The sequence below is a fragment of the Camelus ferus genome, chromosome 18 (assembly GCF_009834535.1).
Source record: "Camelus ferus isolate YT-003-E chromosome 18, BCGSAC_Cfer_1.0, whole genome shotgun sequence".
In the NCBI taxonomy this organism is placed as follows: domain Eukaryota; kingdom Metazoa; phylum Chordata; class Mammalia; order Artiodactyla; family Camelidae; genus Camelus; species Camelus ferus.
Window position 1 is genome coordinate 14122783 of NC_045713.1, and position 22400 is coordinate 14145182.

At 56.7% G+C, this 22400-nt stretch overlaps 2 protein-coding genes across 7 annotated transcripts; both read left to right on the plus strand.

The window, feature by feature from the left end:
- Nucleotides 1-1371: 1371 nt before the first annotated feature.
- On the plus strand, nt 1372-7246 carry ATP6V0C (ATPase H+ transporting V0 subunit c). 3 transcript variants are annotated; one of them, XM_032460238.1, is made up of 4 exons: nt 1470-1609; nt 5929-6051; nt 6176-6359; nt 6491-7246. In XM_032460238.1, the coding sequence occupies exons 2-4, from the start codon at nt 5982-5984 to the stop codon at nt 6693-6695; spliced, it is 459 nt and encodes a 152-aa protein (XP_032316129.1). In that variant the 5' UTR covers nt 1470-1609; nt 5929-5981; the 3' UTR covers nt 6696-7246. The 3 variants fall into 3 exon arrangements, with proteins under 3 accessions (XP_032316127.1, XP_032316129.1, XP_032316128.1); XM_032460237.1 differs by having other exon boundaries at nt 1472-1609; nt 5926-6051; XM_032460236.1 differs by lacking the exon at nt 5929-6051 and having other exon boundaries at nt 1372-1609.
- Nucleotides 7247-7403: 157 nt separating this feature from the next.
- On the plus strand, nt 7404-21815 carry AMDHD2 (amidohydrolase domain containing 2). 4 transcript variants are annotated; one of them, XM_032460233.1, is made up of 11 exons: nt 7404-7565; nt 7666-7802; nt 7885-8024; nt 12809-12863; nt 13041-13253; nt 13328-13416; nt 13496-13640; nt 13715-13822; nt 13935-14003; nt 19412-19470; nt 20660-21815. In XM_032460233.1, the coding sequence occupies exons 1-10, from the start codon at nt 7483-7485 to the stop codon at nt 19453-19455; spliced, it is 1083 nt and encodes a 360-aa protein (XP_032316124.1). In that variant the 5' UTR covers nt 7404-7482; the 3' UTR covers nt 19456-19470; nt 20660-21815. The 4 variants fall into 4 exon arrangements, with proteins under 4 accessions (XP_032316124.1, XP_032316122.1, XP_032316121.1 ...); XM_032460231.1 differs by lacking the exons at nt 19412-19470; nt 20660-21815 and adding exons at nt 14945-15046; nt 15330-15627; XM_032460230.1 differs by lacking the exons at nt 19412-19470; nt 20660-21815 and adding exons at nt 14945-15046; nt 15394-15627.
- The last annotated feature ends 585 nt before the right edge of the window (nt 21816-22400 follow it).

Genomic DNA, 22400 nt, shown 5'->3' on the forward strand with positions numbered 1-22400 from the left:
GAAGATTCCTCTTTCCAGAAGTCAGAGTCAGGGACAAGGAAGCCAGGGGCAGAGGGCAGTGGGGAGGGCTCTAGCTGAATGGTGGCCCCCCTCTCTTTTGAACCAGGACAGACATGGCACTCTGCGGGCTGCAAGTTCAGAGAGGGGCAGACCCAGCCTCACTAAGAGGCTATGAGGGAGGTTCCTGTTGTGGAAAGTGGGTCTGAGTGTCCAGTGGGAGGGCCAGACCAGGGGAGGTAACTCCCTCCCCACAGCCCATGTAAAGAGGTGGATGACAGCTACTGGCCAGGCCCTCAAGGAGAGTGCTTGAACATGGGCACAAGGGCTTGGGGCTCAAGCCAGACCCAGGACCAGCTGGCAGCCACCCAGGGTGCCTTAAATGGAGGGGACAAAAGGGCAAAGGGAACCAGAGCTGATGGGTAGAGATAAGGCAGCTAGCTGGGGCAATGGGATGGCCAAGTGGGATCACCTGGGCAGTGCCAGTCCCAGGCCAGGGTGCCTGCTTGGCTTAGAGGGAACCACTTACTGCTGCTACAGAAATCAAGGCAGCCCTGAATTTGTGGGCTTTGTGTGGGGACAGGCAGGCTGGGGACGACAGATGTAGAAATCCGGGGAAGCCTTCACAGGTCTTAACACCGACAGGGCTTCAAACTTGTCATGCCCACATTTTGAGGGACAGAGAACCGCCTCAACTGTAGTCTGGGTCCCTGAGGCAAAGGAGGAAACAGATGCCGGGGAGGCGGCTCCTTTACTTTGGAAGCCAGGGGAGAAATCACCAATTGCTGGATCGGGTATGGTGGGTCTGAAGGAGACTGCGGACAGGGGTACACAGGAGGCTTGCGGCCAGAGACCAGGACTTCACAGGGAAGTGGGGGCTTCCCTGGGGGCTGCAGCAGAACAGACTGACGCCGGGGATACAGGACTTCGGCTTCGCCTGCTAGGACCCTCAGATTGACCCAGGAGGTGTGAGGACGCCCTCGGGGGCTGGGCCGTGAGAACACCGAGGCCGGGCTCCACACCAAGAACGCAAAGAACAGCGACGCTCGGAACCGAACACCTGCTAACGCCACGCAGCCGCAGAGAAGGCGGGGCGCCTCGAGCCCCGCCCCGTATGCAAATATGGCGCGGCACCGCCCCGCCCCGACCCAGGGGCCGGACAGGCCCAACGCCGCGGGGTTTGAGAGGCCGGCGGCGCACGACAGCGCACCTGTGGAGGCCGCGGTGGGGCTGGCGCCAGGGTCCGGGAGGGCTGGGCGACAGTGCAGTGAGGGGGCGGTCAGCGAGGCGTCCGAGGGGCACCCCCCACCAGCGCGAGGTGGTACAGCCCGCAGGGGCGGGTCCCGGGTCATGTGACGCGCCCGCGACCGCCATTTTGTTCTGCGGTGCTGGTATTTAGAGCGCAGCGGCTGACGGGCGGGATCGCCTTCGCAGCCGCCTGACCGCTCGCTTCGCACAGCTCGCCGCCCGCCGCCCGGCCCGACCTCGTCCCCACCTCAACCCGCTGAGCTCGCCCCCTCCCCACTCGCAGACATGTCCGAGGCCAAGCACGGCCCCGAGTACGCTTCTTTTTTCGCGGTCATGGGCGCTTCGTCCGCCATGATCTTCAGCGGTGAGCGCCGTGGCAGGAGGGACCCGGGAGGCGGGGGCCGCGCGGGGCTTGTGCCCACGGCTCGCCGGGGTTCGGCCTGTGACGTCACTGTGACGTAATTTCGAGCTGTTGGGGGTCCCAGTCCTCACGTGACTGCGGGCGGGGGAGGGGGCTGCGGGGGCTGTGGGGTGTCTGGAGCGCAGGGCCTGCGGGCCAGGCCCTGGTGTGGGTCTTAGAGTCTCCCGAGGGTCCCAGGACCGCAGCCCAGTCAGCCGGCGGTGTCAGTGCGGGGGTTGGGCGGCGGCGCCGCTGCCATCTTAGTCCCTGGAGAGTCCGGAGCGAGGCTGGGGTGGGGGCTCGCGGTCCTGCGCTTGCTCTGTACCCGCCCCCCAATCCTGCGGGCAGGTGTGACATCACACCTCGGAAAGCTCCCCAAACAGGGGCCGATCCTGTCCGTGGGCGGTAGGAGATCCGTCCCTGGAGCTCCCCGCATAGGTCCACAGCCCTCGCCCTCGTGGCCGCCTGCCCCCCCCCGTGGGGGGGGTCAGGTGGGTCTGCACCTAGGCAGCTGCTTCCGGTTAGGGCTTGTCGGTGTTTCCCAATACCCTTGCTAGGCTTTGTGGGTTGGTTAGGAAAGCTGGGCTGAGCGTTTGGTCCTGAGAGCCGGCAGGAACCCAGAGGTGGGAGTGGAATTGGTGGGTGGGGGACGGTCAGACAGGCTGAGGGCGCAGGATGGATGTCTGGGAGACGGGCCAGCCTCAGCACTGTGTGTGTGGACTCTTGTCTGGATGGGTGAAGTTGCTTGAAGCCTCAGCTTTGAGGGGTCTTTTTCCGTAGGAAGAAGTCTTCAGCTCAGGCCAGAATGAATGAATGACCTTCCTCCCCTTCCCTGAGGCCTGGAATTGGGAGGGGCTACCCTGGGAATGCAGAAGGGGCCTTCCAGGGTTCTTGATGGCAACCTGGTTTTGAAGTTGGGCCTTAACAGTCTTGGGATGTCAAATTCAGTGAAAATGGCTTATCTGGGAGGAGGGTACTTGGCCCAGGTCAAGGAACTGTGGGACCCAGGGAGGTGAGTCCTGACACAGCTGCAGCACCCGTGGACTGGTCTGGCCTGGTCTGGGCCAGGGCTTTTCGAGTAGGTCTGGTTTTGGACTTTGATGACTCGCCCTGCCCCACCCTATCTGGTGGGTTGGGAAGGCTCCCCATACAGGTATGTGCAGGGATGGAACTCCAAACAATCTCTGCTGACTGTAAACACTAATGGGTAGGGGCTTGGGGGCCTCCCTCTGTCTGGGCCTGCCTGCTGGTCACAAGCTGCTGAGTGAGCCCTGCCCTTCCCATCATGTGCGAGTAAGGGGTCATTTGTGGTGGGAGAAGTAGCCTGTACTTCCCCTTCCTTGCTAGGCAACGCCTACTCTTTCCACATCTCCAGAAGCTGCCTACTCTCCCGCACCTCCCAGCAGGCTGCTGTGGCCCCTTTTCCCCCAGCCCCTTCTGCTCTTTGCCTCCAGAATGCCTCCAGGGAGTCTGCTTTGCCGGGCCACCTGTGGGTGTTATGTCTGTCATTTAACATTCACATTTCGATTTGTGCTCCTACCGCACGCCAGGCACTGGGGGGACATCAGTGAACAAAACAAGATCCCTGCCCACGTGGAACCTGAATTCTGGCTCAGTTTACCCCGAAACCCTCCTTCTGGTCACCAGGTGCCTCTCTTTTTAGAACTTGGTAATTTTGAACAGAGCCTGACCAGCAGGTCTTCGGAAGTTACTGATAACAGGGTATCACTGGTCCAGGGCTTTTTTGTTTTCCCCAGGTTCCTGGGAATTGGGACCACCTGCTCCTGTATCCTGTAAGCAGCACCACTCCTCCCCTCCTGACATGGGGCTTAACATGACCCTACGGTAGCCAACTTCTTAGTTGGCCAATTGGGTCAGCCTCTAACTTCATTTCTTTCTCTAAAGCCTTTCTCCAAGGCTTCTCTTCTACCTCCCTGTGCCTTCCTGAACAGTTTTCAGGCTCAGGTGTCACTGTCAGGGTGACAGCAAGCCCTGTCCGCTGCTCCTGGCCCACGTAGCACTTAGCTGATTTGTCTTCTTACAACAGAATGAGGCCCCCCTCTGTCTCAGGCCTCCCAGTCTCCATCTCATGCTAGCTTCCCCTTCCTTCCTTCCTTTCTTTTTTTCTTTCTTTCTTTGTAAAGTTAAATTTATTTAGAGAAATGCATAGAGTGCAGGCTGTTTCAGAAGGCAAGAGAAAGGCCATGAGGTGTTGGGGCGGTGGGTGCTCAGGTTAAAGTAAAAGTAGACACACAGTCCGTAGAGTGCAGGCCATCTCCAAAGATGAGGGAGCAAGAGAAGTGGCCTCTTTTTTTTTTTAAATTCTTACTACCTTTTTTCTTAACTTATGACCCAAGTCCTGTAGATTTCTTTCTTCATCATGTGTTCCTCGAAGCTGTCACTTGCTCCTTTTCTGTATTGTCTGTGACTTCCTCCGTCCTAGTGGGCCTCCTGTGTTTGGTGCAATGTACTTGGAACTGCCTCCTGATTCCTCTGTTTCTGTCCACTGTTCCACCTGGAGCCCCTTCAGGCCTGGCCTTTGAAGCTCGCATCCCGGGCCTTCCCGGACACCTGCTGCTGCCCCGGGGAGGCTGCTTTTCCCTCCTAGTGGTCCTCATTGTTTCTTCCCTTTGTTCCTCTTGTCTCTTCCCCACCCCCAGCCACATGACCTCCCTCCGCCCTCTGTAGAGAAACTTACTTCCCGGCACTAGCCTGTCCAGCCTTGCCGGGCCCGCTGGCTGGGATGCTGACTTCCCCGTAATGGGTTCCCACCTAGTGCTACGTGTCAGCCCGTGCCTTTCCTCTTGAGTAATGAGCCCTGGCATTGGCCTGATATGCTGGGTCCGCAGTAGGAGGCCAAAAAAAATGCAAGAGTGGCTTCATGAAGATGGGCTCTGTGTCCCAGCACCTGAAGGCCGGTTGTCTAGTTGTGGTGGCGTCTGTGCACCCCCTGGATGCTGTGTGGAAGAGTCAGTGCAGGTCCTTCTTCCCCAACCCCTGCCTCCTTCCTCCCTCTAGTTGCTCCTTGTCTTGCACCATCTTAGTTGGTGTCTCTGCTCCTGTGGTCTGTAATCCTCTTCCTCTTGTCCTGTCTTTCTGTGACCACCTCATTGTCACTCCTCCACTCAGTTATCACCTCCCTTAGGAAGCCCTTCCCCAGACCTACCCACTCTCCTGGAACGCGTTGCTGTGATTGGAGGGACTGTGTCTCTTCATGGGGTTTAGAGTCCCTCTGACCTCACCCCTGCTCTGTGGTGAGGACAGAGTAGTCATCTTTTGTGGCCCAAAGAGGTGAGTAAAAGATGTAGGGGCATGTCTGGGATTTTCCTGGCCCCTTCCACCTCAGACCCATGTCAGCATCTGCACACCAGTGCATTGGGACTCTGAGGGCAGGCGACAGGAGTCAGAAGAGCTGCCTGAGCCCCCTGTGGCTCTCTGTTGTCTTTGCAAACCTTCTAGACTTGGAAGATAGGCCAGGAGAAGGGGGCCTTTCAGGAAGGCAGCCCACCCTGGGAAGAGAAAGGAGGGACAGTGGCAGAGGAAACCAGCGTCATCAAATGCCTTGAATCCTATCCTCCCCATGCCTTCCTGCCCCATTACTGGAGGCCTCCAGCAGATGCTGAGCTCAGAGGTCTGCCGAAGCTTTGTGCTTGGCCTCAGTGATGACTTCACAGCCCCTTCGTCTTCCCTGTACCCTGCCCTCTCTGGCTTGTCCTTTTTCTGGTTATTTAGAGAGGATTCTCTCCAAACTCAAGGGTCCTGACCTGGCTGAGGGTGGTGGGAGCTGCCTTTTTCTGGCAAAGCACTCAGCCTGCTGACACACACTCCAGCCCTTGGAGCAGCCTTTCCCAGGGCCAGGAGTTGACCGCAGTTCAAGGGGTGAGGTGGGGGACTGGTGAAGCTCTGGCCTGAGAGAATAAGAATTGCCAGACCAGCTTCCCCCATCCTCTGGCGGTAGATCTTCTGAGGGGTGTCGTCTCCAGATGTAGCCCCAGGGCTGACCCTGGCCAGACGTCTGGGCTGCTGCTAGTCAGCTCATGCTTTTCCCAGCCCTTCCTGACCTGGGAAAGTGCCTGGGAGTCCAGGTGGGACAGAAGGAGCCCAGAATCTCCAGCAAGGCTTCTGGGGCCCAGCTGCCTATTTCCCCATGTGATGGTGCTGCTCCTCCTGTCACAGCTCCACCTTCTAGGTTGAGGGCAGCTGTGCTGAGGTCCCTGGGAACATGGGATCTGTGTAGAAGGCTTGGGGAGAACTACTGAGCACAGGTTGGGGTTTTACAGCAGAGTAGGAGCCCGGATGGGCAGCCGTGAGGGCCTCTGGTGGAGGAAGAAAAGAAATGGCTACCGAGTTTCTTGAGTGCCTGGCTATGGCTGTTCCCCTGCCCGCCACCTCCAGCTCCTGGCTGGGTGAGTGCTGCTCTCAGGTTCCCCCTTGCAGGTGGTATCTTGCATGGCCCTCCCGTATGCCAAAAGCTACTCCCAGGGTCCTGGCCCCAGATGCTCTGGGCTCACCTCACCTTCTCCCCATCAGCTCTGGGTGCTGCCTATGGTACAGCCAAGAGTGGCACCGGCATCGCGGCCATGTCTGTCATGCGGCCAGAGCTGATCATGAAGTCCATCATCCCAGTGGTCATGGCTGGCATCATCGCCATCTACGGCCTGGTGGTGGCAGTCCTCATTGCCAACTCCCTGAATGATGGCATCAGTCTCTACAGGTGAGTGCTGGGTTGTTCTCCCCACACCCCTGTACAGGCGGGGAGGGGACCTTGGGTGGGTGGTTGGTGACCCATACCTGCAGCCCTCCCCTCCTGTGGGCTGACATCCGCCCCTGTACTCTGTCCTCCAGGAGTTTCCTTCAGCTGGGCGCCGGCCTGAGCGTGGGCCTGAGCGGGCTGGCAGCTGGCTTTGCCATCGGCATCGTGGGGGACGCCGGCGTTCGGGGCACTGCCCAGCAGCCCCGGCTATTCGTGGGCATGATCCTGATCCTCATCTTCGCCGAGGTGCTGGGCCTCTACGGGCTCATTGTTGCCCTCATCCTCTCCACAAAGTAGCCCCTCCGGGCCTACCAGCCACAGAATATGATGTAAAGACCACCCCCTCCTCATTCCAAAACGAACAGCCTGACACACATGCACGGGGCAGCTGCCCCCCAATAGTTGGTCTTGTAAATGCGCAGTGTCCTAGTGCCCATCGTCTGTTGCCCCAGCCTTGCCCCTGCCCGCCCCGTGCCATGGACATCTGGGCCCACCATTCACCCATCCAGGCCCCTGACCAGTGAGGATGCAGGCCTTTGGCCGCCCCCACCCACCTGCTCTAGAGTGCTTTGTGTATAAGGATGAATTAGAGTCGTCATTTTCTCTTCACTGGATGTTTATTTATAAAGATCTGACCTGTTCATACGTCTGTGGAGCAGCCCTCCGTCTCCCAACTATATAGTAATCTTAGGTATACTGTTGCGTTGTGAGGTTACCGTTTGCCCTGAGACTTGTTGGATGGAACCACCCTCCTGCAGCCCTGGCTGCCCAGGGCCGCGGGGCAGTGTGCTGGGCCCACCAGGCCTGGCGCCGAACCGTGTCCAATAAAGTTCTTGGATGTGACTGGACGCTTGTGTGTGGATCGCTTTTTTGGGCCCGGGGCTGGGCGGGGTGGGCCGGGAGGGAGGGGCCGAGGGCCAGACCACTAGGGAGGCGGCCGTCGCCGCGTCACTGCGGACCGCGCCGGTCACGTGGGCGCCGGGATCACGTGGGCGCGCCTCAGTCAGCTGAGGGTCACGTGGGCCGGGCCGCGCTCGGGGCCGGGACTCGGCGCCGGATCCGGCGCCTCCAGCTCGGGCTCACGATGCGCGGCGGGCAGGGCGCGGCGCGGGCCCTGGTGCTCCAGTTCACCAACTGCCGCATCCTGCGAGGCGGGGCGCTGCTCAGGTGGGCGCGGGGCGCGGACCAGGCCGGGGGGCGCGGGGCCCGGAGCTGCCAGGAATGCTTTGGGGCGGCGATCCTAGCCCCCGCCCTGCTCTGTGCGCAGGGAGGATCTGTGGGTGCGCGGGGGCCGCATTCTGGACCCGGAGAAGCTGTTCTTTGAGGAGCGGCGCGTGGCTGACGAGCAGCGGGACTGCGGGGGCTGCATCCTGGCGCCCGGCTTCATAGACGTGCAGATCAACGGTGCGGTCCGGGGCCCGCGGGCTGAGGAACTCAGAGGAGGAGCTCTGAGCTCCGGGCGACCGCCTCTTTTCTGTGGCCTCAGGTGGCTTTGGCGTTGACTTCTCTCAGGCCACGGAGGACGTGGGTTCAGGAGTCGCCCTGGTGGCCCGGAGAATCCTGTCTCACGGAGTCACCTCCTTCTGTCCCACTTTGGTCACTTCGCCACCGGAGGTTTATCACAAGGTGAGGTCAGGCTCCCGGCCTGAAGTGAAGGAGGTCCCAGAAACACCCAGCCTGTTAATTTTGGAATCTCGTCTTTTCCCCTCACAACATCCCTTGGCGCTTGAGTCTGGGCTCACCTGCTGGCCTCCAACCACCTGGGCCTGGGGGTCCCCTGCCCTGCCCTGGGCATTCTCATTCTGGTGTCCCTCTGGCTGGTCTGCCGTTGCGGGTCTGGCTGCCTCTGCAGCTGTCCCCACAGCTTCGAACTTGCTGCCTCAGCACCTTCACCTGCCACACACCCTCCCCTCCCTGTGCTCTGGCCGCCTCCAGGCACCAGAAGCCGCCTCCTTGCCTGAGGCTGCTGGGGACTTCGTGATTGCCCCATCTTTAGACGTTCATTCTTCCAACTGGTTTGTGGTATGTGACTACAGTGAACACACTTTTCAGAAGGAAGCTCTGTGGTCTACCCCAAGCCTTCCTCTAATCTGGCCTCCACCCCATTCTCTTCTACTTCTTTCTTACCTGCGAGGCTTGGGATTCAGTTATCCCTTGTCTGTTTTTCCTTTAAAATGTCTTACTCTACGAAGATTCTCCAGTTTTAGTCTTTGCCCCGTCTTATTATTCGACCTTGTTTTCTCTGTATGTAGGTTCTCTTTTTCTGAACTATTTGAGAGTTGGTGACACGCTTCGTGCCTCTATACTCCTTAACACTGAATCTCTTCTTAAACACACAGGCATTCTTTCATGCGAGTACAGGTATAGAGTTACTGAGTTTGCAAAATTAACGCTGTTATTTTCCAGTCGACCATTTATGTTCCGGTTTTGTAGTTTTTCTCCAACTCAGGATTCTTTCTGGGATCACGGATTGCATTGGCTGCTGTGGATTTCCCTCCTAGGGGTGTGGACAGAGGCTCAGAGCTGGGAGCTGGGGGAGGTGGGCTGTGGGCTCAGGGTTTGGCTCCAGCCTCCTGAGTTCATCTATCAGCTGGGAGACTCAAGACAGTCATTACTTACTGGTTTCTGAGCATTGGTTTCTTCAAACCTTAAGTACGAATAAACAGAGTCCATCTCTCTGGGTTGGGTGTTCAGCACTCTGCTTGACGAATAAACAGAGTCCATCTCTCTGGGTTGGGTGCTCAGCACTCTGCTTGGTTCACTTTGAGCACCTGGTAAATGCCAGCTAAGGACATCTTTCTGGAAATTTCCCCCATCACAGAGTCAGATGTCAAAAACCAAGCTTATCTCCCTGCTGCAGACTGGCACCTGATTCTGTGTTTTCTGTCTTGGCATCAGTCTGTGACTTCCCTGCCCAGGATCTGGAAACAAGCCCTCCCTCTTTGCCCCTCTGATCCCCACCAGTGAGGCTTAGTGACTGTTACTCAGTCTTGCGACTGCTGTCCCAGCTCCGGGTCCCGCCTGGGTGGCCTTCCCCAGGTGTGGGGCTCAGCATGGCCCTCCCACCTCCCCAACTCATCTGCGGGCTGGACTCACCCTCCTGAGCATTCCTGCGCAGCTGCATTTCAGCCATTCCAGGCAGCTCCCTCTTCTGCCCTCAAGCTCTCTGCCCGGGAGGCCTTTGCTTAGCTCTGTCCACCACACCAGCTGGCCCATGTGCTGTGTCTGCGGACGCGCCACCCCTGGCCATCATGAGACAAACAATGGGGCTTCTTCCTCAGGAGAAGGGGTTTCTGATCAGCAGGACTTCCATCTTCTCTTCTCTTCTCTTCTCTTCTCTTCTCTTCTCTTCTCTTCCCAGCACCCGTCACCCTTCTTAAATGCATACAGTGTGCAGACCTTCGGAGGAAGAGTAAACTGATTTATGGTGCAACTTGTGGAGGGCTTTGAATTTGAAAACTTTAATACCAGTGTCATCTTAGAAACTACAGGACTGTACCCTGGGTTCTCCCCACACACACTGCTCCCCCAATTCTGCCCAGCCTTCCTCCGGGGCCCAGATTGCTACTTTATCAGAAGTTACTCAGGTTCATGGAGACCACCTGCCCTTTTTCTGGGGTCTCTTCCTTGTTCTTTGCTACCCTTCCAGGAGGGAGATGTGATTGCCTTGTTCTCTGCTTCAGGTCCATTGTCTGCTGAGCCAACATCAGGCATATCCTCAGGATGGCAGCCAGGCTCTTGCCTCTGGCCCGACATGCCCTTTACACTTGGACCTTTTTCTGATGGTCTCCTGCCTTGAACGTACCTCGTTCCCTTCACTTCCAAACTGTCTGTTTTGTTTATTTAGTGCTTTCTAGCTTTCCCTTTTAAAACTCTGTTTTGGGAAAACAGCCATTATCTTTTTCTCTCTTTCTCTCTTTCTCTTTCTTTCTTTCTTTCTCTTTCTTTCCTCTTTCTTTTAACTCTTTAGTGAACGTATGTACATCACATGGCTTGTTAGAAAAAAAACAGTAGTCCTCTGCTCCCACCAGTCCCCACCTAGAGAGAATTACTTTCAACTGAGTTGACCCTTGGAACTTGCCCCCATGGCGCTAAAGAATATACTGGCATTCCTGCTCACCTTTTTGGTTTCACGCAGCATAAATGTGCTTTCCACCTGGAAGGACAAGGATTAGCTTTCTGTCGTGCCCTTTCGTGCCCTGCTGCCCCCACCCCCCTCCTCCCCAGAGAGTTTCCTATAATTTCATTTAGATCAGTTATCAGGACTGGGGACTCAGCTCAATTACATTCTCTTACTTGTCAACTCTGTTTTGCTTGGAGTTAATAGTCTTCGTTTGCTTAGTTTTAAAATTTACTGGCTCAACTCCAGGATTTCAGCCAGTCATCTCCCTCTCTGTTCAGGATTTGGAGGCTTCTGCAGAGGTGCCATCCATTTCACCTTCCTTTGGGAGCCTTGGGGACCTGCTATCCCAGGGCTGGCTGCTGGCCTCACTGGGGCCAAGCTGTCTGGGAGCTCCCTTCCCCTCAGCTGCTGGCCCCCAGGCCTCTTTCTGCTGCGTCTCTCTGTCCAGTATCCCGGGCCTTCCTCTTTGTGGATTTACACCTTAATTTTGGTGGAGCCCATCCTCCAGCAACTTCCAGAGAAAGGAGTCACAGGGGGTAACACTTTTGAAATGTTGGAGGTCTGAGATAACTTGACTCTCTTAATCGATGTCTCGTCTGGGTTAGCACTGTGGATTAGAAGTCACTGCTCTCTAGAATTTTGATGGCATTTGCGTATTGTCTTTTAACTTCCAGGGTTGCTGATGAGAAATCAGAAGCCATCCGACTCCTGATCCTTTGTGCATGACCTGTTTTTTCCATCTGGAAGCCTTTGGGGTCTTCCCTCTGTCCCTAGGGTGACGTGTGGGGACTGGTGGGAGTTCATCTGCTGTGCTGGGGAGGGTAGAGCTCAGCGGTAGAGCCCATGCTTAGCGTGCACGAGGTCCTGGGTTCACTCCCCAGTGCCTCCATCAAAAGAAAGAAAATGAAATGCACACTCATGAGTCCCTGCACCCACAGATCCTCCATCAGCGGGTCTGGGATGGGGCTCGGTAATCTACATGTAAAACAAAAGTAGAAATTGCCCTCACCTGGAGACCCTCTGCTTTAGCCCTCTAGGTGCATGGTGTGACAGAGCTGGGGACCATTCTACTTTTTTTTTGTTATTTACTTATTTTTAATGTTATCTTTTACACACACACACACACACACACACACACACACACACACACACACACACACACACACACACACACACACACACACACACACACACACACACACACACACACACACACACACACACACACACACACACACACACACACACACACACCCCCTACCTGTATCTTAAGTTATCTCTCTTTTGTTTTTCAATGGAGGTACTGGGGATTGAACCCAGGACTTTATACATGCTGAGTCCGTGCTCTGCCCCTGAACTGTGCCACCCCGGGACCTGGCTACTCTTTAGTGAGGCTCCTCTTGTCAATCCCCCTGCTTCTTGAGGCGCCAAGCACTGCCAAAGCCTAAGCCAGTTGGGGTGTGGTGTGGTGCCTGCTTCCTTTCTGTCCCCCCGGTGTGTCTTTGTCCAGCAGCTGCTTTTTGGGCTCCTGAGTCAGCCTGCCCTTGTCCTGTCTTCATGCTGAGTTTAAGCCTCTGAAAAATCCCCGTTCCTCTCTTTGGGGTGGAGGGTACACCAGTCCACCAGGCTCTCCCCGGAAACTCTGCAGGGGACATCCTGTAGGGCTCCCCATCCCACATCCTTCCCCACGTTGAAGGAGAGGGCTTTGGGCTGGGATACCTGCCTGCCTGTCCTCTGATATATGTGATGTGAGCACCTGTCATGCACAAGTGACGTTCCCCACTGTGTCCAGATCCGGGCTCAGAGTGGCCACGCCGTTTGTGCCTGAGCTCCCCAGCTACCAAGCCCGTGCCTCTGCCCTTTGCTCTGCCTGGAATGCATGTCCTCCTCCCACCTCAGCCCTGCTTCCCAGACCTGTAGCTCAGGAAGGCCTGGCCTGTCACCCAGTCAGGCCCCATGCTTCCTGGCCCCACTGTGTCCTAACTGCTGTCTGATGGGGCCACCTTGAGGGCCTTGGTGCCCCATGCCTGCCCATGGCCTGGGAGCTATCACCTCGTCTCCGGGTCCTCTTGAGCAGACCAGTCTTGCATCCTTGGGGTCCTGTCATTTCTTGATGCTCCTGTGACCCTGTGTCCCACTGCTTCTGAATGCTGTGCTTTCCCTGACCATGGTTGAGGGCCTTCGACCCTTCTAACACCTGAGGGAAGGCCAGTGGGGACTGGGCTGGGCTCTGACCTCTGGGTGCTGGGCCGCGGGGGGCAGGGCTTTAACAGCTGGTTCCCCCCAGGTCCTTCCTCAGATACCCGTGAAGAGTGGTGGTCCCCATGGGGCAGGGGTCCTCGGTGAGTGGCTGACCCCTCTCCCCGCCCCTATCCTGGGAGGCTCCTTGGGGACCTATTGGCAGCCCCTCACCTTCCAGATGCCCAACTGTGGGGGGAGGACGGGCAGGCAAGAGGGTCAGTGAGGGGGCAGCAGGGCGGCTGGGGACCTGCTGGAAACCTCCCCTCCCCTCCCCCCAGGGGTGCACCTGGAGGGCCCATTCATCAGCCGGGAGAAGCGAGGCGCACACCCTGAGGCCCACCTGCGCTCCTTTGAGGCCAGTGCTTTCCAAGACTTGCTGGCCACCTATGGGTCCCTTGACAACGTCCGCATTGTGACGCTGGCCCCCGAGCTGGACCGCAGCCACGAGGTGATCCAGGCGCTGACAGCCCTTGGAATATGCGTGTCCCTCGGTGAGGATTGTGTCCTGACCTCTGTCCCGGGGCCCCAGGCTGGGTGCTGAGTCTGAGCCTGGGTCCCTGCACAGGACACTCAGTGGCTGACCTGGGGGCTGCAGAGGAAGCCGTGCGGAGTGGGGCCACCTTCATCACCCATCTCTTCAACGCCATGCTGCCCGTGAGTGGCGCCCCAGCTCTGGGCGGGAGGGTGTGGCCGTCCTGCTGTGGCTCAGTGCCCCCCTCCTGCCCCTGCCCAGTTCCACCACCGTGACCCTGGCATCGTGGGGCTCCTAACCAGTGACCAGCTGCCCCCAGGCCGCCACATCTTTTATGGGATGATTGCCGACGGCATGCACACCAACCCCGCCGCCCTGCGCATCGCCTACCGGGCCCATCCCCAGGGTGAGCAGCTGGCTGGGGCGGGAGCAGGTAGGAAGACCAGCCCAGCTGGGTCCTGAGCCCCCTTCCTCCTATAGGGCTGGTGCTGGTCACTGACGCCGTCCCTGCTCTGGGCTTGGGCAATGGCCGACACACACTGGGGCAGCAGGAGGTAGAGGTGGATGGGCTGACAGCCTATGTGGCAGGTGAGTAGCCCCAGTCCCCAAGACTGCCCGAGTGAGAATAGCCCCTCGGCCCCTCTGCTGGGGAGTAAGAACCCACCCCTGGCCCCCAAAACCTACCCTCTCTGTTCTCAAGGCACTAAGACACTAAGCGGCAGCATCACCCCGATGGACGTGTGCGTGCGGCATTTCCTGCAGGCCACAGGTCAGTGCGGCCAGGCTGTGCGTGCCGTGTGAGCGCGCGTGTGTGTGTGTGTGTGTGTGTGTGTGTGTGTTGGGGCAGAGACTTCATCTGGGAGAGGCTGGAGGGAAGAGGGGACTACCAGGGTCCTGCACCCACATCCCTCATCTGTCTGTGTCTGGTGGGGTTCCCAGGGGATGGGCACTAGGAATGTGGCCAAGGCCCTGCCTGCAGGTGCTCATGGCAGAGGGAGAGGGCAGTGAGCCAGCAGATGACTGGAACTTGAGGGCAGGGCCTTGGCCCGGGGCCTGTGGGATTGCAGGACTTTGCGGGTGCAGAGCTGCAGGGAGGCAAGGTCTGGGGAGGGGGTCTGGAGCAGCACTCCAGGGTCAGGCTGTGTGGGGGGCCTCTGAGTGTGGGTTGGCATGTTCTAGGGGTGGTTGGCCAGGCCTTGTGGGGCTCTGGGCAGCACCCTGCGGCTGGGGTGTCATGTGGGAGGTTGGGGAGCACTACGGTCCAAGGTGCTGTTTGGAGCAGCAGGAGACGGGGTGGGAGGCAGAAGAGAGCTGTGGCCTGGCTTGGCAGGGGTGAAGCAGAGGATAGAGAGAACTGGGGTACCCAGTAGTATCCTCAGATCAGGGAGAGAGTGGTGTCTTGTCAACCTGCTGCAGAGTCCTGGGATGCGTCCATAGGACTTGGAACTCTGGGGCTGGGGGGGGGACCCTGTTGGGCCTCTCATCTACCCCAGCCCTGCCAGGAACCTCACTGACCAAACAGTTGAAACCCAAATGCCCATGAGCTCCTCCTCCTCCTGGCTTCCCAGAGAACACCCCACAGGAGAGCAGGACCCTGGGCGTCTGTGAGGCCACCCAGGACTTGGGGTCTTTCCCTGCCTCGCTCCAGAAGTCAGATGGCCAAGCCAGCTAGGGGTTGAGGATGGTCACCTGTCTATGTCCCCTGAGCAGGCTGCAGCGTGGAGGCTGCCCTGGAGGCGGCGTCCTTGCACCCCGCACAACTGCTGGGGCTGGAGAAGCATAAGGGGACCCTGGACTTCGGGGCCGATGCAGGTCAGGGCCCAGTGTGGGCGGCACGGTTGGCCCGGGCAGCCTTGAAGACTCGGGAATTCTTGGGAGGCCTGGGATGGGACTAGCGTGGGCAGGTGGGATCTTCCCTACACCCAGGTGGCTCTGCCCGGCTCCCCCCTTTTCCCTCAGACCAGGCAAGGGGCTGCTGAGAGCTCTATGTGCGGTCCTCTACCGCCAGGAGTCTTAGCTCCAGGGGCTCCGTCAGTCTGTGATAGGCTGAGGTGTCCTGCACCAGTCGTATCCTGGGCCTTGGTTTCCCCACCAGCCTCAGGGTAGGGGTGGCGGTGGCCCTGCCCCTGCCTCTTCCTCACCGCCCACCTCTGACTCAGACTTTGTGGTGCTCGATGACTCTCTCCACGTCCGGGCCACCTACATCTCCGGCGAGTTGGTATGGCAGGCAGAGGAGACCCGGCAGTGACCGAGGACCACGGCTGGAGAGGATGCCCAGCCCCAGCTGGACACTGTCAGGCTGGGCCGTCGAGGAGCTGGTCTCCAGAAAGTGAGGGGGGCCCTGCCCCAGGTGGAGGCCTTGGCCCCTTGGATAAAGGTGTGCTCTGCCAGGACTTGCCTGGTCTCTGAGTTTTGCTTCAAAGCGGGACTTTTGCTGGTTCTGCCCTCACCCTGGTGGCCCTCCTGGAGGAGTATCTGTGGCTTGGGGTTTGGAGTGGCTGGATTCCAGCTCAGCCCTGTGTGGGGGGCTTCTGGGGCTCCATGGAGACACCAGGTCCCCTCTCTGTCAGACAGATGTCCCTGAGCCCTGCAGACCCATGGGCAGACATAAACGGAGCAGGGAGCCACAGGCTGCAGGGTGGAAAGCCAGAGGGAAGGGGCTTGGGGAGTGAGGGTAGATGACTTCAGAAGTTTGCCTGTGGAGCTGAGGGAAAGGGTCTATCTTGGAATTTTAAACAGGAAAGAACTGATCAGTTTTTCATGGAGAAGAATTCAGGAGTGGGCTGGGAAGAGCTGGAGACGGGAGGGACCCTCAGGTGGGCACCACAGGGTTTGAGGGGCTGGGTATGTGTGGACGTTCTGTGGGCTCGTCCTCTGCACTCCTGAATTTTGTGGGCAGAGGAGGGGGCCTAAGACCATGGCACTGGACCTGGGCACAGCACTGGCCGCTCCTCCCCAACCTTCAAGAGGAATCTGCACAGGTCACGGGGTCCCAGGTCACTGGGCTTTGAGTGCAGGAAGCAGTGGCCAGAGGGCCCTGAGCTGACCCCGCTCAACCTGCCCAGCCAGAGGTCCCACCTCCTGGAGCCCTCAGGATAATTGAGGCCCTGTGGCTTTTGGTGTCTTTTCTGAACAACTCCTCCACCTGACCCAAATCCTGAGTAGGAGAGATGAGCCCGCCTACACCTTGGTGTTTACACAGCTGTGGGTGACCCTGCCTGGGACTGGTGGGCAGCTCAGGGAACCCCGGTGTCCTGCACCCTGCCACTGTTTGCCCATTAGTGTCTCCCTGCAGCCTTTGGTGTTCTCTCAACCCTGGCGCCAATCCCCCCACATTGGGAGCACAGGCTGTTGGGCTCCCCAGTAGGACACCTTGGAGGCAAATGGGCTTTGGGGGGCCCTGCTGGCTCTGAGACAGCTGTGACATGGGTTGGTGCAGCCCCAGCTCTGGGGTTGTCATGACTCCCTTCAGCCTACATTCGGGCCCCAGGGTGGGCCTCCCCTTCCTCCTTTCACCTGTGTGCAGGGGGTCACAGGGCATCACCATCCATGGCCTGGCCCCTGTCTCTCCTGCCTCTGCCTCAGAGCCCCCTAAAGGAAGTGTCTCTAGGCCCAAAGGGACAAAAATGGTCGCAGGTCTCTGCTATGTGGAATGACAATGTGAGGCAGGGCTGAGGGAAGGCCTGGGGTAGGGGCCCCCTGTAGAGGGAGGCAGGTCCCCACCTCACCCAATGGGGAGGAGCCAGATGAGCTTCTTAGCAGCTGGGCTCGTGTAGTGTCCACCTGTGCCCGGCTGTGTTCTAGCTATGCAGTGTGTTAGCTCATTCTGTTCTCCCCAGAAATCCACTAGGGGAGCTCCCTGTTTGTCATCCTTATTTCTCAGCTACCATGCTTTCTTGGGGGAGAATTATAGAAGGGGTCATGGAGGTGGGGGCCAGAAGGGTGGCCCTGAGGAAGATGGGAGCCAGTACTGTGCTGGAGCAAGGTGAACTGACCCAAAAAGGCCCAGTGGCCATAGGCTTAATGTGTGGGTGGAATGAAGGTAGCCACGGAGGCTTGTGGGGGGGCTGGGAGTTTGGATTTTGAGGTGTCGGGGGGGCAGCCGCTGGAGGGCGGCTGGTTTGGTCTTGAAAATTGTGAAATATACATAACATCCGCCATTTTAACCGTTTTAAAATGCACAGTTCAGGGGCATTAAGCACATTCACACTGTTGTGCAACCATAACCACCACCATCTGCAGAACTTTTCGTCACCCCAGAGGGAAGCCGCACCGAGGACGCCCTCACTCCCATCTCCCTTCCCCAGCCCTGGCTTCCACCGCTGGCTTTGTTTCTGAATTTGAGGCTGCTGGGTTTTACACAGAAGAATGCGCTGCTATTTTAAGTGCTCTTTCCGGTTGCTGGGGGTGGAAAGGTGGCAAGGAGACCCTGAGGGGCTGGCTGCGGGGCCAGAGACAAGCGACGTTGGGGGGACAGGCTTGCCCCCGCGTGGGTGTGGACTGTGGGGGCGGGGAGGTGACGCTGGGTGTGTGCCTGAGTCACTGGTGGGTGTGGACTGCTTTTACTAGATGAAGAAGCTGGAGTGGGATCCCTGGGTGACCTGGCGTGCTCCCAGACTCCGTGGCGCGTCTGTCTGTCTGTGGACTCCAGGGTCCAGCGTTGGTAAGAGGCCGTGCAGGGACGTCCGTGGCCAAGCCGTCGCCGCAGCTCGACTCCCCCAGGTTGGGGCGAGAGCCACCTGGCGGCCGGACCTGGGCGCTGCGAGGTTTCCCCTGGAGGCTTCTGGACTGCGTCGGGAGCGCGCGGTTCGAGTCCCGGCGCTGAGGGGTCCCTTCCGAAGCCTCTGGCTCCTCATCGGGATGTCGGGCCTCCTAGGTCCCAAGCGCACGGGGCACACGGTGGCGGGCCCTTAATGCGCTCGGGCCGGGCGCTGACTCGTGCAGAGGTTCCGGGTGGTCCTGGCCGGGGTAGCTGCCTCGGGGGTTGGGGACAGACTTACCAACCACGCCTGAACCGGGCGGTTCCCGAGAGGCGGGGCCTTCACTGCCAATCTGGTCCAACCGCCCGCCGCGCCCGCAGCCCCGCGGGCCCGGGGAGGGGCGCGGCGCCCGCCGACTTGTCTTCCTTGGGAGGGGCTCCTTCCCGGTTGCGGGCTTCTTGCTCCGACCAATCAGGATTGCCACGCGGAGGGATGCGCCCGGCCAAGCACTTAAGATGCGCACAGCTCTCTGGTCCAGTTAAAGGGCAGGCCCGGAGCCCCTCACGCGCCCTGCGGCCCTAGCTGTGTCCGGTCCTGCCGGGCCTCGTCTCTCTGCCCCTCTTCCGTGTCCGTCCCCTCGCGCTCCTACGGACCCCTCTCTGCACGCCAACCCTCTTCTCCACGCCCGTCTGCACCCCACTCCCCTACCGTTAGCATCTTGGTGTGGTTCTCTGCAATGTGATCCTGGACCTGTTTCCACATTTAGGTCTTAGTTTGTTTTACAAACTGGATTGCACATTTGATATTGCTCTAGTATTTCACTATTTTTTTTTTAAATTGAACAACACGAAGTGGAGAGCTTCCCTGGTGGGGTTATGTGACTCTGCCTCACTATTTGAACAAGGTGCCCAGTGTACTCTAAGATGGATGTTCCTTAACTTCATAATCAGATCCCACCATGCACCAATGGGGTTCCTGCCCACCCCACCCAGCTGCCCTGGGGAGGATGGACCCTATGGTGATAGACAGGGGATTCTATGGACGCGAATGCTCAAGTATATCTAGAATTTTGAAGGAGGCCCTACTTGGGCACTCTTTTTTGCCCTGTGGGTTCCTCCACCACCCTGTGGCCACAGGAGGGCCAGAGAAGGGCCTTCTATTAGTGCTGCTGGAACAAATTACCACAAGTTCAGTTGTTTAAAAAAAGCAATTCTGGAGGTCAGAGTCAAAAATAGGTCTCAGTGGGCTAAAATCAAGGTGGCAGAGCTTTGTTTCTTCCTAGAGACTCTAGGGGAGGATCTTTTGGGGTTTTGTTGTTGTTGTTGTTGTTTGTTTTGTTTTGTTTTGTTTTTTAACCTTTTCTAGCTCCTAGGTGCAGCTCATGACCCTGTCATTGGCAAAGCCAGCGGATGATCATTGAGTCTCTCACATTACATCACTCTGACCTGAACTCTTTCTGTCCCTTCCATCTTTTAAGGACCCTTGTGGTTATATGGGACGAACCTGAATGATCCTGGGTGATCTCCTGATTTTAAGGTCAGCTCACTAGCAACCTTAATTCCCCTTCCAATGTGAGAACCATACCTTCTAGGGAAATGGCCTAGGTCAGGGCTCCCCATGCACGGGTCTAAAGGGGAAACTACATTCCTAGTCTCAGTGTATGACAGTGCTGATTTCCCTACCTGCTTACCAGCTATGAATGTTTTCGGGCTTTGCAATTTTGACCCATGTGGGAAGTCAGCCCATTTTAAAGCTGGGGAAGCCAAGAGGATAGGTATAGCTCAGTGACAGAATACATGCTTAGCATGCATGAACTCCTGGGTTCAATTCCCAGTACTTCCATTAAAAATAAATAAATTAACCTAATTGCCTCCCCCCCCCCAAAAAAAAAGAAAAGAAAAAAATTTTTAAATAATAAAAAATAAAGCTGGGGAAGCTGAGTTTTAGACAGGGAAGCTTACTTGCCTGAGACCCCATGCAGTTTCCTTTTCCAGACTTTTAGTCTGGTTATTTTTTTCTCAGATAGTGTGGTTCATATAGGAGGACATTTTCCCAGATGGCTTCGGAATCACTGGCTTACTTTGACGTCTTTCATCCATCCACTGGCAGCCATGAGCAAACAAACGCACCATGGCACCCTCAGGTGTGGTGATCAGAGACTTAGCTGGCAGAAGCAGAAGACCAAGCCATTATCTTTTGGTGGGGGGTAATTAGATTATTTATTTATTTTTTTAGTAAATGTATTGGGGATTGAACCCAGGACCTTGTGCATGCTAAGCACGTGCTTTACCACTGAGCTATACCCACCCCGCCACCGCCAACGCCATTATCTTTTGAGAGTCCCCTTGTCTCTCCCTAACTGGATGCATCCTGACTGGTCTCCCTGCCTCCCCTTTTCCCAGTGCAGCTCTTTCTTCCCTGGCTTGCAAAACGTCCCAGGGTGCTGGCCTGGCCTGCCTCTCTTATCTTGTCTGTCCCTGCATCCCAGCAGGACTGAAATCCTGGCTCTGCTCTTGAGTGGCTGTGGAGGCCAGCCTTGAACATGGCCCCCATGATCCCAGCTCCTGAAATTCACGCCCTCCCACAATCCCACCCACATAGTACCAGGTTGTTCTGTGTGACCCATGGAATGTGGCAAAAGAGATGCTGTATCACTTCTGAGATTAGGTTATAAAAGTCGCTGTGGCTTCCCCCTTGGGTATAATTGGTCTTGAATCCTCTCTAGAGAAAGCCAGCTGCCATGGCATGAAGACACTTAGACAGCCCTGTGGAGGGGCCCCCATAGGCCATCATGGAACTGGATTCTCCAGCCTCTGTCAAGCTTTTTGATGACTCAGCCCCAGCTGACATCTTGACCACAACCTCATGAGAGACCCTCAGCCAGAACCACCCAGCCAAGCTGCTCCTATCTTCCTGACCCGCAAGAACCAGATCACCTGTGTGTGTTGTTTTATGGCTCTAAGTTTGGGGATGATTTGTTATATGGGGCTAGATAACTAATAGGCTAGCTGTAGATGTTCAGCATGTTCTGTAGCCTCTGAACCCCAACTTCCTCCTTTGTGCCATGAGGATCATAGAAATGAATAAAATATAGGAAATAACACAGGCCAAGTGCAAGCCCAGGGCCTGATTTGCAACGAGGGCTCCACACACATGGGCCGTGTGCTGAAAGCAGCCTTCTTGCCCCCTCCCAGGATGGTTACTGTCATCCTCCTGGCCCTTCCTGGGCGGAACGTGACCTCACAATGTCAGGCTAAGCCATTGCACTACTCTTGGCCTGAGGTCACTCTTAAGCCAGTCAGGGACAGAGGCTCTGGGCAGGGAAAGGATGGATAAGAGCCGGGGGCCACCCCTCTCCTTCCACCAGCTGGGGTGCCAATGAACTGTGCTAGGCCCAGTGAGTCCATCTCCCTTCCAGCCCACTGTCCTGGGATGGGCAGCCGGACCCAACCCATGGTGGGGGAGCCCTGCCTCTCCCCATGTGAGAGGAGTGGCTCAGCCTAGGCCTTGTACACTGGCTGCCTTTGGGCCCCAGGAAGACTGAGAATTGTTCTTCTTCCTCCTTTTAGCTCCCCCTTCATGCCCTGCCCCTACCGCCTGCTCACTGCCTTCATCCGGGCCACAACCTCCCCTTTTCTTCTCATCTCTTCCCCTATGGCTGGCTGGGTGCTGTTTGCTCCACCTACTGCTCAGCGTTCATCATGTACCTTTTCCTCAAGTTTTGTTCTCATCCTTGTTTCTCTTTGGATAACTCAACATTGCCATGGCCATGCTTTGTTGTCATAGACTCTAATAAAAAAAAATATTGGGGGGAGGAGGGGATAGCTCATTGGTAGAGCACATGTTTAACATGCATGAGGTCCTGGGTTCAATCCCCAGCACGTCTATTAAAAATATAAGAAATAAAAAACTTTAAAAATATGTTAAAATATTAAAGACTTCAGGTCATATTATGTAAGTTGCTTCTTGTGCTTTTCAGTAGCTGCAGAGAATTCAGGATGAATGTACCATCATTTATTTTAACACTCTCTTGTTGATGAATACTTTGGGGTTTTGTTTGTTTGTTTGTTTTGCTTTTTTGCTTTTTGCTTGTATTAAAGCTGTGGGGTCACAGACATCCTCACACAGCTTTACATTCATGGGTGAGAGCTTCTTAGAAATTTCCAGGAAGAAGATATACCATTTTATTAATCTTTATTTGCACCAATGTTGAAGAGGCCAAATAGTCCTAAAGAGGCTTGTAATGAACTGAAACCCCTGCCCCCACCACATCTCTCCCTACTCACATCCCACTTACTGCTGGTTTAAATGTTCTTCCTGTTGTATAAATAACATCTTTCTTTTTTTTTAAATCCCCCCCATTTTTTTTTAAGTGTAGCCAATTTAGAATGTCAGTTTCAGGTGTACAACAAAATGATTCAGTTATACATATACATACATATATATATTTTCAGATTCTTTTCCAT